Below are 15,507 nucleotides of genomic sequence, written 5' to 3' on the forward strand. Positions count from 1 at the left end.
ACGTCCATCAAGTCAGTGATGGACGTGAGTCTGAGTGAACTCCGGGAGATGGTGATGGACAGGGAGGCCTGGCGTGCTGCGATTCATGCGGTTGCAAAGCGTCAGACACGACTGAGCGACTGAACTGAACTGAACTGAACTAAGGTATGGGCACCTGTGGCAACAGTCACCATTTGAGTAGCAGCTTTCAGTCACCCTGCCCTTCTTTATGGGAGAATACGGAGTATTCACTGCTCTCCCGTCCCAACAACCTCAGACACTTCCCTGAAAGATGATCCCACAAGGATAGAAATAAGAAAGCTAAGTGTGAGTTCCTTTGCTGTTCACCTGAAACTATCACAACATTGTTAATCAACTATACTCTGATACAAAATAAAAAGTTTTTTAAAAAGCTAAGCATAAGGAAGTAGAGTATCTGAGAAAAGAGCATAGATACCAGGACTTGCCACACATACACATGCATGCTTATGTGCATAAATGAAATAATAAAATGGTAGGAAACCAGTCATTTATTCTCCATGAAGGATGGTGCAGCGTTTTAAACACCAACCTTACAACATCCTTTAGGGACAGCTGACTGCCTCCACCCAACCAAGACCTTAACAGGATCTCCTCCCACCCCAAGGCTGGCTCTGTTAGGGGTTTCTGGGACTAGGGATACCCAGGACCCTTTCTCTTTCTCTCTTTTCCTATCTGCTTGGCCAGTACACAAGACCCAGTCCTGCTTCTATTACCATAACAAAGAAAGCCATTTTCCCACTATCTGCACAACATTCAAGGGCTTCCCAGGTGGCTCAGTGGTAAAGAATCCACCTGCCAATACTGGAGACCGGGGTCTGATCCCTGGGTTGGAAGATTCCCTGGAGGAAGAAATGGCAACTCACTCTAGTATTCTTGCCAGATTAATTTCATAGACAGAGGGGCCTGGCGGGCTATAGTCCGTGGATTCAGAAAGAGACAGAATGGAGCAACTGAGCATGCAGGCACAAAATTCAGTTTAAACTTGTTTATCACTTGAATCCCAGCATGAAACTTGGAAACCATTTTTTACAAAGAAGCAGTGTTTGTTTGGGTGGCTGTGTAGGATATTGACTTTGCACACACAAACTGGGCCATGATAATATTACTAATATTTGACATGCTATTATTTATCAAGAGCCTACTTTTAAACGAACACTGTTTTAAATACTTTACATTTAAATTAGTTAATCCTCCCAGCAATTCTATTTCATTCAAGATCTCACATTTAGCAGGGCCAGAATTTAACCTCAGGCAGGCTGGCTTTAAAGTCCTTGCATTATGCAGCTATAATTTCGAAGCTATCTATGGCTGAGGAAAGTGCTAAGTTAATTAAAAGCAAGAATTTGCCAGAAGCAAAGTTTAAATTCTCAATTTTATTACAGGGTACAGCTATAGCAAGTCCTTTGGAAAAGGTGTACCTTTTCATGTCTTACAAAGTTAAATTTAGGCTTATCACTTGATGAATCATGTTTTTTTTTTTTTTTTGATGATGAATCATGTTTATGTAATCCTTTTAACTTTGCAGGAGTAACAAAATGTTATGAAGAAAATTAGTGCCAAATTGCTTCAGTCATGTCGGACTCTTTGCAACCCTGTGGATTATAGCCCACCAGATTCCTCTGTCCATGGGCTTCCCCAGACAAGAATACTGGAGTGGGTTGCCATGCCCTCCTCCAGGGGATCTTCCTGAGTCTCTGATGTCTCCTCCATTGGCAGATGAGTTCTTTACCACTAGTGCCACCTGGGAAGCCTGATAAGTAGCCCACTTTCCCCTAATATAAGATCTTCAGGAATTTCCCTGGTGGTCCAGTGGCTACGACTACACGCTCCCAGTTCAGGGGGCCCAGGTTCGATCCCTGGTCCGCATGCTGCATCTAGGAGTTCGAATGCCGCAACTGAAAGAGCCCTCATGCCGCGATGAAGGTCAAAGGTCCCATGTCCCCAGCTAAGACCTAGTGCAGCCAAGTAAATAAATATTTTAAAAATAAATATTTTTTAAATGAGCTATATTTTTAAACAGATTTTCATCATGGAACATTAGAAAGGTGTCTACCTGTCAATTTATAGTTTCTAACTGAAGGATGCTTCAGAACCTCTTGGCAGGGGTTGAATATAAACTTTCCTTCTCTTTTCACTTCTTGGTCCTCTCCTTAAGGCATATGACCTAAATTTGACTAGGTAGTTTTTTCTGCCAGTACCACATCTTTGATGCCACTTGGTTCCTGAGTAACTCTTTAAGTCCCACCTAATTCCTTCTTGTAAACCCACAGAAACTTGTCTCCTGAGAGAATCAGGCACAGAAGTGCATAAAATTCACTATATGATGTAAGAGACAAAGCTACTAGTTTCCTTCTTAAAGGGATCTTATTTTATTACAAATTTATTAAAGGGATCTTATTTTATTACAAATTTATTAAAGGGATCTTATTTTATCTTGGGCATTAGTTCCTAGAAGACTGCCTTTTAGAGGAATTATTAACACCTAACATTAGTTCTTTTGTGTCTAAAATAGAACTGGTGCTAAGAAAGATAGTGTCCATTCTCTCCCAGCTTACATCATAGCTGAGCAGTTGAAACAGGCTCCAGAAAAGCCTCATAATTTTTCTTTTCCAGACACAACTTTTCATAATGCCCATAGTTTTTCACTGGAAAATACTTGCTTTAGCTCAGAACTCAAATTAAATGGAATATGGAAAACACGATTTCTCTTGCTAAATTAAAATCAGAAGTTCTATGTCCAAATTAACATATGTTACATTTCATGGGTATTGATACTCTCCAATTGAATCCTTCTTGCTCTTAGGGAGAAAAAAAAACAAAAACATCAGCTAGCAGTGTGACAGGGAGAATGTGGAAATGGTCCCAGAAAAAGGAAATAAAAAGATTAAAGAACTTGGACGCAGCCCTGAGGAAAGCCCCCTCTAGAGGAACAGCTGGACTGATTTAGCCTGGAGAAAAGGAAGTGGGAAGGAGAAGAGGCAGGATAAGACCTTGATCTTTTTTATGTTTAATTATAGTCGTGTGCTTTGCTGAGCCAGAGTCTGTGCCGAGTCACTTACCAGTATTCTTATTTGAGCTTCACCATTACTCTCTGAAAATGGGTATTGTCTTTTTGCTATTAGCAGATGAGTAAAGTGAGGCTCAGAGAGGTTGAGTGATCTGACTAGATCACACAGTGAAGAGGTAGTAGAGTCTAACATTAAACCCAAAGTGACTAGAGGCTGTGCCCCTAACCATCTTGCTATATATATGTATAGAAAGGACAGAAATATTATGTAAGAGAACCTGAGTATTGGCTTCCCATTGCTACTGAGAGAAATTTCAGAGCGATTGTGGTAATTTAAACACAAAAGATTTTTTTCCTTTCTCATTCTTTCTTCACTTTTTATGGTGAGATGTAACATTAAGAAGTGAAAGTGAAGTGAAGTCGCTTAGTCGTGCCCGACTCTTAGTGACCCCATGGACTGCAGCCCACCAGGCTCCTCCGTCCATGGGATTTTCCAGGCAAGAGGACTAGAGTGGGGTGCCATTGCACATTAAGAAAAGTGCAGCGTGCGAACGTGGCGCTGCGCGCGGTGTGGAGCGTGCGGGCCGCTGTCGGCAGCCTGCGCGCCATCTAGGCACCCAGCGCGCCCTGCTCGCTGCGGCCCTGGGGACTGCGACCGGGTGCCATCCGGACGCTGCGCACCGGCCCTGCTCTGCTGTCGGTGCGGAAATTCACAGAAAAACATGAATGGGTAACAACAGAAAATGGTGTTGGAACAGTGGGAATCAGCAATTTTGCACAGGAAGCTTTGGGAGATGTTGTTTACTGTAGTCTGCCTGAAGTTGGGACAAAGTTGAACAAACAAGAGGAGTTTGGTGCTTTGGAAAGTGTGAAAGCTGCTAGTGAACTCTATTCTCCTCTATCAGGAGAAGTAACTGAAATTAATAAAGCTCTAGCAGAAAATCCAGGACTTGTCAACAAGTCTTGTTATGAAGATGGTTGGCTGATCAAGATGACGTTCAGTAACCCTTCAGAACTAGATGAACTGAGTGAAGAAGCATATGAGAAATACATAAAATCTATTGAGTGAAAATGGAACCCCTAAATAAACTACTTTGAAACAACTTAAAAAAAAAAGAAAAGAAAAGTGCATTAAAAAGAATGGATTTGCACCTAGATCTCAGATCTTGATTTCTAATGAGTCTTCAGTGAAAGAAAGCAAAGCTCCTTAGAGAGATGACTGCTTCTAAGACTGGGGCAGGAAACATACAAGATGAGCCTGGAGTATCTTGTGCCAGAAAAAGTAAATAAGTGCTGAGGAAAAAAAAAACTAAAACAATAATGAGGTTATATCAAAGATGCACAAGAGCCAACAGAAAGTTATATTCTGTTGGCCAAAGCTGGAGCAATTTGAGTAGCAAAATAAAATAGTATTAGATTATAACCCAAGTAAGTAAATGAAAATCGCTCAGTTGTATCCGACTCTGCAACCCCATGGACTGTAGCCTGCCAGTCTCCTCTGTCCATGGAATTCTCCAGGCAAGAATACTGGCGTGGGTAGCTGTTCCTTTCTCCAGGGAATCTTCCCAACTCAGGGCTCAAACCCATGTCTCCTGCATTGAAGGTAGATTCTTTACCGTCTGAACTACCAGGGAGGCTTTGATTATAACCCAAAATATTACATAAATATTCACAAGTCCATGTATGTAAGTGATAACTAAGCAAACACATGGGGGAGAAGAGACAAATTACTCATGCAGAATTCCAAATAACTTGTGTGGATGCTCTGACCTCTAGGAGGTAGAGCAGACTCACCTTTCCTTATGTGTAGGCTGCACACAATGACTTCCTTCCAAAGGGGACAATGTGTAAGGAGGTTTTTTTTTTTTTAAGTAACTTTAGGTGGACATGGACCAGCACTACCTCAGCCAGGTCAGCATCAACAGCATGAGTCCTGTTGCTAGTATGTTCCCTGGATATGATGTGACAAGAATGGCACTTGGCCTCTGTGGTCTTCCCCCAGAGCAAATAATTAGGAGAACCTAGAGCACCAGAATAATTAGGAGAAAATTATCAGGCAAATTTGAATTGTTGGTCATTCGACAAAATGCCTGACCACTGTTCAACTGTCAAGATCATAAAATCAAGAAAAGTCTGAGAAACGATGACATAAAGAAATATGAAGGTTAAATGTAATATGGGCTCCTGGATGGAATCCTGCAACAGAAAACGGAAATGGGTAAAAAACTAAAGAAATCTAAACAAAGTATGCCCTGTACTGTGCTAAGTCACTCAGTCATGTCTGACTCTTCGCAACCCCATGGACTGCAGCCCACCAGGCTCTTCTGTCCTTGGGGATTCTCCAGGCAAGAATACTGGAGTGGGTTGCCATGCCCTCCTCCAGGGGATATTCCCAACCCAGGGTTCTGACTCAGATCTCCCGCATTACAGGTGGATTCTTTACTGTCTGAGCCACCAGGGAAGCCCAAAGGTACACAGAGAAGGGCATCCCTGGATGGGCTTGAACCACCAATCTTCCGGTTAACAGGCAAAGGCGATAACTCCACCAATTGTGCCACAAAGGCTAATACAAATACTAAACAAAGTATAAGACTAATACTAATACTAAACAAAGACTAATACTAAACAAAGTATGGGCTTTAATAAATAGTCATGTTTTGTGGTATTGGTTCATGAATTGTGTCAAATACACCACCCTAATGTAAGATGTTAATATAATAGGAAAAACTGGATATGGGGTATATCTTTGCAATTTCTCTCCTAATCTAAAACTATTCTGAAAAAATTTTTAACTAATGTTTTTAATAGTTTCAAGTGAGTACATGTGTAGCTACCAGCCATTATCAGTACCTATAAACCCCTTTTTTCCTGTCTCAGTTATGTCACCACCTTTCCCCCAGAGAAAAATTCACTGCTATGAATTTTGTGATAATACATTCTGTTTTTCTTTATAAGTTTACCACTTTATGCCTCTCTAAACAATATAGTATAATTTTTCCTTTTTTGAAATTTACATTAATGTAATCACATAGTATGTGTGCCTGTATGTCTTGCTTAAGATTTGTCTGTGTTGCTGCAGGTGGTTAACTGTTGCATGCTTACTTTCGTGGCTGTGCAGGCTGGTGTTATATGAATACATCAAATTTTATTTGTATATTTGATTGTTGCTGGACGTTTGGGTGGTTTCCAGTGAGGATTATTTGAAAAGGATCTTCTGATCATCAGATTTGTAAGATCTCTTGTGGATTTTTTTTCTTTCTTAAGAATACCTGTTTATGTGAGGCAAGGAAGAAGAACATTTTGCTGTTTGAAAGCAGGAGTGGGATCTTGCTCGGGGACCAGGATTTAGACTGAGAGTCCGAGAAGCCCAAGGCCGCTTCTCAGACCTCGCCAAGAGGCTGTCAGCTGCCCAAGTGTCTCGAGGTGATGGGAACATCCCTTCCCAGGGATGTATGGACCAATTCCTCAATTTTACCCACCCCTTTGCTAGTGATGTCTGTGGATCAAGCGGTGAAAAGCCTTGCTCTTAGTAACAGTTCCTCATGCTTTGAAGAGAATGAGTCTCCCTTAGGCATATTCCTACCAAAGTAGCCAAAGAGAAGAAAGAGAGTCAGGCAGACCAAATTCCTGCCTTGGGTAGGTCTCTTCTGAGCTGAGTAACCTAGAGCCAGTTACTCACTCCTTCTGAACCTCAGTTCCTCCATAGATTAAAAAAATATGTATACTTAGGGCTGATTCGTGTTGATATATCGCAAGAGTCAACACAATATTATAAAACAATTATCCTCCAATTAAAAAAATTTTTAAAGAATAATAAAACTTACTTTGCAAGTAGGTCATATTAATTGCAAAAATGTATGTATTTAACACAGGAAAGACTAATAAGTAATGAAGACTGTTGTTATTTATATTAAAAATATAATAATATAGTAGCTCCTTTATTCAACCTGCTCCAGTACACTTGCTTGGAAAATTCCATGGACAGAGGAGCTTGGCGGGCTACAGTCCTTGGGGCCTCAAAGCCTATGGTTAGATATGTTGTTAAATATAAGGTTTGGGAATACCACTATATAAAATCACTCTATGACTTTTAACATTTTATATTTTCTATGCTAATTTGAATTTATAATGAAATTAAAAATGATGTCCAGCGTCAGTGAAAGATTTTTGTTGTCCTTACTTCTGGTTATAAGACAGATCAAATTTGTAACTCTTTCTATCAGGTTTATAATTGGAGATTTGTTGGATTCCGAAAATGACATCTTTGAGCAGCCCAAAGAATGGGACTCTCATGGATCAGAAGAGCCACAGAAAGCCTTTGACCATGGGATAGAGCTCATCCCATGGTACGTGCTGTCCATCCAAGCTGATGTGCACCAGTTCCTGTTGCAGGGGGCCACAGTCATCCACTATGATCAGGACACGCACCTTTCTGCCCGCTGCTTCCTCCAGCTTCAGCCTGACAATAGCACCTTGACTTGGATAAAACCCACCACTGCTTCCCCAGCCAGTGCTAAAGCAAAACTTGGTGTGCTCAGTAACACATCTGAGCCTGGCAAATTCCCGTTACTGGGCAATGCTGGATTAAGTGGCCTGGTGGAGGGGATCTTGGATCTGTTTTCAGCAAAGGCTGTGTACATGGGACACCCTAACATTGATATACACACTGTGTGTGTTCAGAACAAACTGAGTAACATGTTTCTCTCAGAGACTGGCGTGACACTGCTCTACGGGCTGCAGACCACGGACAATAGATTATTGCACTTTGTGGCACCAAAGCACACAGCTAAGATGCTCTTCAGTGGATTGTTGGAGCTCACTAGAGCGGTGAGGAAGATGAGGAAGTTCCCTGACCAAAGACAGCAGTGGCTGCGGAAACAGTACGTCAGCCTCTACCAGGTAAGGGGAAAGGGCTGCAGCCTTCCCTGTCTCCTCCGTAGTATAATTCTCCAGATTTATCTTGTAAAAACACACTGGACAACTAGACCACCAAAGTTCATTTTCCCAGCTCTGTCAAGTTTCTGCCTGAGTGATGTTGAACAGCTTTTACTTAACCTCTCTGTGCCTTAGTTTCTTATCTATAAAGTGAGAAAAATTATGATATTATTCATGTTGTCCAAAGGATGACTGTGAGGCTTAACTGAGTTAATACGTGTAACGCCATAATGTAAATTCATATGTATAAAGCATAGTGTCTGGCTCAAAGTAGGTCCTATTATTATTTTGTCTGAAAATAGTGACTTCTCACATCTGGAAAGAAACGAGTTAATATAAGCATTTTCACTTAAAGTGAAAATGGAAGCATTGTAATCTGAATGCTTTTATACTTATTAGGGACTAGCTGATGTGTTAGAAATCTTCACTTTGGAAACTGAAATCCTATTTCATCTTCTAATGTGCTCTGTGACTCTCAGAGAGTTATTTAATTTACCGTGTATTGCTGCCAAACTGTTGAACTTGTAAGTTTAAAAGAAACGTTCCGAAATGAGATAGTCATAACTAGAGTTCTTCCAAACCTCATTCGTAGTGGCAACAGCCCTTAGGAGGCAGCTTAAACTGAGTGAGTTTTTTGTTAACCCTAAACTATCAGGATCCTTGGGTCGGGAAGATCCCCAGAGAAGGAAATGGCAACCCACAACAATATTTGCCTGTCATGGACAGAGAAACCTGGCATACTGTACAATCCATAGGGTCACAAGGAGTCAGATATAACTGAGCATCTGAACACACACACACATCAGGTACTTTGACACTCCAGCCAAAGGTCCGCCAGGACTGGGTTAGATGAGGTGGTGAGAAGAGACACAGGTGTAACTAGAGCCACCTGCTTATGGAGGAAGGAGGGCAGAGATTGCTTGGAAATTGAGTCATAAACCCCACTACCAGGTGACACTGTTGGTGGGATTGTCCGATGAGTTGTACAGAGTATTCAGTTTTTCTTTGCTATGTTTTTGTGTCTTGTGTGAGTGAAAGTAGCTCAGTTGTGTCTGACTCTTTGAGACCCCACGGACTATACAGTCCATGGACTTCTCTAGGCTAGAATACTGGAGTGGGTAGCCTTTCCCTTCTCCAGGGGATCTTCCCAGCCCAGGGATCAAACCTAGGTCTCCCACATTGCAGGCAGATTCTTTACCAGCTGAGCCACAAGGGAAGCCCTTTTCTATCTTATGGGGGAGAAATTATCTTTTCTAGTGTCACAGAACAAATACCACTGTGACTTAAATTACTCAAAGGATTGATTTTCATGTACTTTTCATAGTTCTAACATGTTTCTGACAAATTAAAACATTTTCTGCTGTGGAATGTTAGTAGAGTCACATATGTAAAGCCCCTTCTTTCCCCTTTCCCCACATCCATACAGTTCTTAATGAGTAGAGATCGTATCCTGAAGAACTCAATTAATTAATAAGCACATAGGCCTATATACATGATTATGCTGCACTGCACAAAGCCAGTTTTAGTTAACTCATCTAAAATGGAAACCAAGGGACGTCTCTGGTGGTCCAGTGGCTAAGATGCCTTGCTCCCAATAGAGGGGGCCCAGGTTCTATCCCTGGTCAGGGAACTAGATCCCACATTCCACAACTAAAGATCCCACATGATGCAACTAAGACCCAGCACAGCCAAATAAATATTTTTTGAAATAAAATGGAAACCAAAATGCTGGCTTCCTGTCTACTCCACAGGGAGCTCTCAGTGGTTCCGGCTGCTTGGCAGGAAGGTCTCTGGGAGGTACTATGAATATTGGTTTTCAATTACAGTCATTCCTTCTACAGTCATGAAAATGCATTCAGTCTGGTCATGAACCAAAGTCTTTGGGCTCAATTACAGTCGCTGGCACAAACCTATGTGGTTCATTTGCTCCATTAGTTTCCTTCCCAGTCTTACAAAGTAACTGAATTAACATGTAAAGTCAACTTAGTTTCTCATTACTAAGTTCACAGTACTGTACTGTGGCTCAGATGGTAAAGAATTGGCCTGCAATGCAGGAGACCTGAGTTTGATCCCTGGGTCAGGAAGATCCACTGGAGAAGGGCACGGCTACCCACTCCAGTAGAGGAGCCTGGGGGACTACCGTCCATGGGGTCGCAGAGTCGGGTACAACTGAGCAACTAACACACAGCACATTTTCTCATTTACCCTGCAACCTTCAGTTTATGCTGAAGGAGGCACCAGATGAGACCACAATGGGTGAGAAGAGGTGCTGCTGGAGCCGAGTCAGAGGAAGTGACTTGGAGTTGACTTGGTCTTACGCAGTTGTAACCACAGCTATATCCCTCCTTTTCTCTCCACCCCCATCCTTCCACCCGTGTGAGGAACCAAGCTGTCACACTGTAAGGGCAAAAAGGCTCCATATACCTCAGTCAGTTCTGAAAGCATAGATGGCATTCATCCTCAAAACAATGTACTACACAAGCTGCATGAGACAGACAACAGTCTTAGACACTCAAGATTTCTTTCTTATGTTAAGTGAAAAAGGTCAACGGACTACTCATTTTTCCATCATATAGACCAATTCCCAAATTGTATCAGGGAATATTAAAAAGATGCTAATTTGGCACTTGGAGAACAAAAAGTCAAATAGGCATCATTCTAAATGCTCCCTTGGTGATTTATAGTACAGCTTAGCACATTTAAAGCTCTGAGAAGTCCCAAAGTACAAAAGAAAATTTTAAACATATCTATAAACTAAAGTAACGTATGGAAGGTCTTGACTTCTTCCAAACTTCCGCTAACAGCTGTGTAAGAATATTTCTTTATCCCCAATTTAGGAAGAGCTTATATAGAAAATAATCTTCCTAACATCCAAGTCCTCGTGTGTGATGAATGTTTGTACCGTTACTTTCTTTTTTTTTTCTTTTAGAAAATATTTTATTTATTTATTTATTTATTTTTTAAATACAAGTATTTTAGTGCTAGTGAATATAAACTAAGTTAATGGAAATAGTAGCAAGAGATAAAGCAAAAGACAAGAAAAAATAGTGACTTTTGTTTTTGTTTGTTTGGTTTTGGGGGGACTCTGCTCTGCATCTTTGTTGCAGTGCATAGGCTTCTTTTGCTTCCAAGCACGAGCTCTAGAGCCTGTGAGCTCAGTAGTTGTGGCATGGACTTAGGTCCCCCAAGGCATGTGGGATCTTAGTTCCCTGACCAGGGCTTGAACCTGAGTCCTCTGCAATGAAAGACAGATTCTTAACCCCTAGACCATCAGGGAATTCCCAATAGTGATATTTGTAACAAAGCCTAGGAATACAAGAAAATTTTAATTTAATTTAATCAATTTTTAATTGATATGGGATGTGGAAGAAAGGTTGGTATCATGAGCTTTGGCTCAAAGTTATGGGCAGAGCTTGAGAACTCATATATTTGGAAAGATCTCTGGGAAGCCAAGGAGGTTATACAAAGGATTATCAGTAAACTTCTTTGTATGCAACAGAAACAGATTCTAGCTATCTCCAAGGAAAAAGTCAGGCATCTATTTGAAGAGTTAGATTGTTTTAGGAGTCTTTAAGGTATGATATGCAAAGATATGCCAAGTTAAAAGTACATGAATTAAAAAAAATATATATGTATTTATTTAGCTCCATGGGTCTTAGTTGTGGCACTCAGGATCTTAGATCTTTGTTGCTGCATGCTGGATCCTTAGTCTTGGGATGCAGGATCTTTTCACTGTGGCATGCAAACTCTTAGTTACAGCATGTGGGATCTAGTTCCCTGACCAGGGCCTGAACCCACGCCCTCCGCAATGGGAGTGTGGAGTCTTAACCACTGGACCACCAGGGAAGTCCCAAAAGTACATGCATATTTTTTAAGGAATCAATTTCCTAATTCTCATGAACAGTTCACATGAATTGTTTTCTAAAACTGAGAATGTACCTTCACTTGCTATACCCCAAATTTAAAATAGAAGGTACATCTTTCATCCATCCCAAACAAGTTTATTATTTTGTATAAAACAAAAGGAAGATTCAAAGTACATTTTAGTTCCCAGAAGGTCTCCTTTAAAGATTAAACAAAGGCATCCTGCCTTTTACAGGCCTAAAATATTTCCATTAATAATAAAGCTTGGCCCATGTTAAGATGTTCTGAATTTAGAAAAACCAAAGCAGTAGAGGCTGATTCTTTTATATGTACATGGTAATGGGTCTATTAAATTTTATTAAAGATTTTATTTTTTAGAGCATTTTTAGGTTTATTATAAAATTGAAAGGAAAGTACAGAGATTTCCCATAAACTTCTTGTCCCCACACATACATAGCTCCCCCATTATCAACATTACTAACAAGAATGGTACATTTTTTACAAAGGATCAGTTCAGTTCAGTTCAGTCACTCGGTCATGTCTGACTCTTTGCGACCCCATGGATTGCACCACACCAGGCCTCCCTGTCCGTCACCAACTCCCAGAGTTTACTGAAACTCAGGTCCATCGAGTCGGTGACGCCATCCAACCATCTCATCTTCTGTCATCCCTTTCTCCTCCCACCTTCAATCTTTCCCAGCATCAGGGTCTTTTCTAAGGAGTCAGTTCTTCACATCAGGTGGCCAAAGTATTGGCGTTTCAGCTTCAGCCTCAGTCCTTCCAATGAATGCTCAGGACTGATTTCCTTTAGGATGGACTGGTTGGATCTCCTTGCAGTCCAAGAGACTCTCAAGAGTCTTCTCCAACACCACAGTTCAAAAGCATCAATTCTTTGGCACTCAGCTTTCTTCACAGTCTAACTCTCACATCCATACATGACCACAGGAAAAACCATACCCTTGACTAGACATCCTTTCACAAAGGATGAACCTATGTTAACATGTCGCAATTTCCCAAAGTCCATAGTTTGCCTTAGAGTTCACTCTTGGTGCTGTACACTCTATAGGCTTGTACAGATATAGTATATTGACATATAGCCATCACTACAATGCCATATGGAGCATTTTCGCTGCCCTAAATATCCTGTGTGCTCTGCCTGTTCATCTTGCTCTCACTCCATCCCATCCTCTTTTAGTCCCCTGCAACCATTGATCTTTTTATTGTCTCCATAGTTTTGCCTTTTCCAGCTGTTACATAGTTGAAATCATAGAATATGTAGCCTTCTCAGATGGTTTGTTTCACTTAGTAATATGCATTTAAGTTTTCCCCCATGTCTGCTTGCTTCTCGATAGTTCATTTCTTTTTATTACTGAATGAAATTTCATTGTCTTAGTGAACCACAGTTTATTCATTCATTCACCTACAAAAGGATTTCTGGGTTGCTTCCAAGTTTTGGCAATTATGAATGAAGCAAGTATAAATATCCATGTTCAGGTTTTGGTATAGACACAAGTTTCCAACTCAATTGGATAAATATCAAGGAGTGTGATTGCTGAATCACACAGTAAACGTGTGTTTAGTTTTGTAAGAAACTGCCTTCTAAAGTGGCTGTACCATTTGTCATTCCCACCAGCAACAAATGAGAGTTCCTATTGCTCTGCATCCTCATCAGCATTCGGTGTTGTCAGTGTTCTCAATTTCGGCCATTCTAATAGGTGTGCAGTTGTATCTCGTTGTCTTACTTCACATTTCTCTGCTGACATCTGATGCGGAACATCTTTTCATATGCTTATTTGCCGCCTGTATATATACTTTGGTGAGGTGTCTGTCAAATTCTTTGATCTATTTTTTGATTGAGTCGTTTGTTTTCTTATTGTTGAGTTTTAAAATTCTTTTGTACATTTTGAATAACAGACCTTTGTCAGATGTTTCTTCTCAAATATTTTCTCCCAGCCTGTGGCTTGTCTTCTAACTTTCTTGACCATGTCTTTTGCAGAGAAGAGCTTTTAAATTTTAATGAAGTGGTCTACTCTGTTTAAGCATTAGGTTTACTGCTTAAAGATGTATTAGTTAAAACCCAAAGATAAAATTTTACAGGATTTTTTTCATAATCAGAGTATATTATGCAATAAGGTAGTTAAGAATCAGTTTGTGAAATTGTGTCACTTTGCAGTCAGTTTGGTGACTTGTTAGCAGGAACTCTCTCCAGCAGGTCTGCACCAGGTAGAGTCATCTCCAGCCATTTTCATTCTTTGTATCACTCCATTCAAGATTCATTTTCCAGGGATGGAGGATTTTTTAACTTTTTATTTTGTATTGGGATAGAGCCAATTAGTAAGCAATGTTGTGACAGTTTCAGGTGGATAGCGAAGGGACTCAGCCATACATATGCATGTATCCATCCTCTCCCAAACTCTCCTCCCATTCAGGCTGCCTCATAACATTGAGCTGTACTATAGGACCTTGTTGATTATTATTCCTTTTAAATATAGTAGTGTGTACATGTCAGGGATGGTGAGTTTGATTGGCTTATTTGGGCCCTATACCAACCATTGGTCAAGGGAGGATGTTCCTCATTGACTGATAGACCCAAGACTGTTTCCAGGGACAAGAGATAAAGTAAAAATTTTTGGTATGGTTAAAGAAAAGAAAAAGTATCCACAGATAGGCATAAATCACAGATATTCAGGACAGAAGGTCACCAAAAGGTTTCATGACATATCATTCAAAAGATCACCAAGTATCCAATTCACTAAGCATCCTGGGATCCGTAACGGGATTCAGGAAGTAGGAGGTCACAACTCAAGTCATCAAATCAGATAGTCATTGAACAGTAGAAACAAGCACAGACATGAAGGAGCAAACATACACACACATGCACACACGCTTGCACACACAGTCACTTTATTATTTGCATATTATCTACAATAAAGCCAAAATCTATTTATAAGCACTTCTTTGCATTTGCAAAGGAGGACTAACCTTAAAAGCTTGTAGAAAGTAAAGATAGTAAATAGAAATAGATTTAAAAGGTGCTTTTTCTACAACTTGTGAAATATCAATATTGTCTTTAATTCATATGTGACTTTTCGTAGTTTTATTACCTTTCCTGACTTATAAGGAGAATTGTCGAACACTGTTTAATTACTCAATCCCTTCTGATAGTCAGTGCATGTTACATAGAGCTGCCTTACAAGAAGCAGCTATTGTAAACCATCATGTGCCCACTGAGGATGTTTCCCTGCTCAAGGCATCATAATATGCATGGTGTTCTGAGTCCCCTGGGCTCTCTGTCCTTGGATACCAGTCACTGAGGAAAACGGCAGCTCAACTACTTGAGGTGCCCCCAAAGTCCTTCAAAATGAATTTCTTGTACTCCTCCTACTCTGACTTTAAGTCAGACTGTCCCAAGCATCAAGCTAGGTGAAAATATAACTAGAATGATGAAATAACAAATAGAGCTTGATTTTACTTCAATAGAGTCATACACACATATACACCCTCCAAGTCCTTCAAAGGCCAGATTTACAAAGTACATCTTAATGAATTTGCCTGCAGTGATAATGCTGAAATATAACTTCTGAAAGTAGAAAGGGAAATTTTTTTGTTAATCCCAATTGAACTTGGCTGTATTAAAGCACAACACTGGAACTCAACAGAATATGATAAAGCACAACACT

General features: G+C 40.4%; 1 protein-coding gene and 1 pseudogene across 1 annotated transcript in view; both read left to right on the forward strand.

The window, feature by feature from the left end:
* Positions 1 to 15,507, forward strand: part of PLCE1 (phospholipase C epsilon 1) — a 335,041-nt gene that overhangs the window by 247,779 nt on the left and 71,755 nt on the right. Inside the window, exon 7 of the mRNA XM_040254554.1 lies at positions 7,252 to 7,927. Within this exon, the coding sequence (XP_040110488.1) occupies positions 7,252 to 7,927 (676 nt within the window). The remainder of the gene's footprint in view (positions 1 to 7,251; positions 7,928 to 15,507) is intronic.
* On the forward strand, positions 1,887 to 4,097 carry LOC120873970 (annotated as a pseudogene).

Source organism: Oryx dammah, unplaced genomic scaffold (genome assembly GCF_014754425.2).
Source record: "Oryx dammah isolate SB20612 unplaced genomic scaffold, SCBI_Odam_1.1 HiC_scaffold_14, whole genome shotgun sequence".
Lineage (NCBI taxonomy): Eukaryota > Metazoa > Chordata > Mammalia > Artiodactyla > Bovidae > Oryx > Oryx dammah.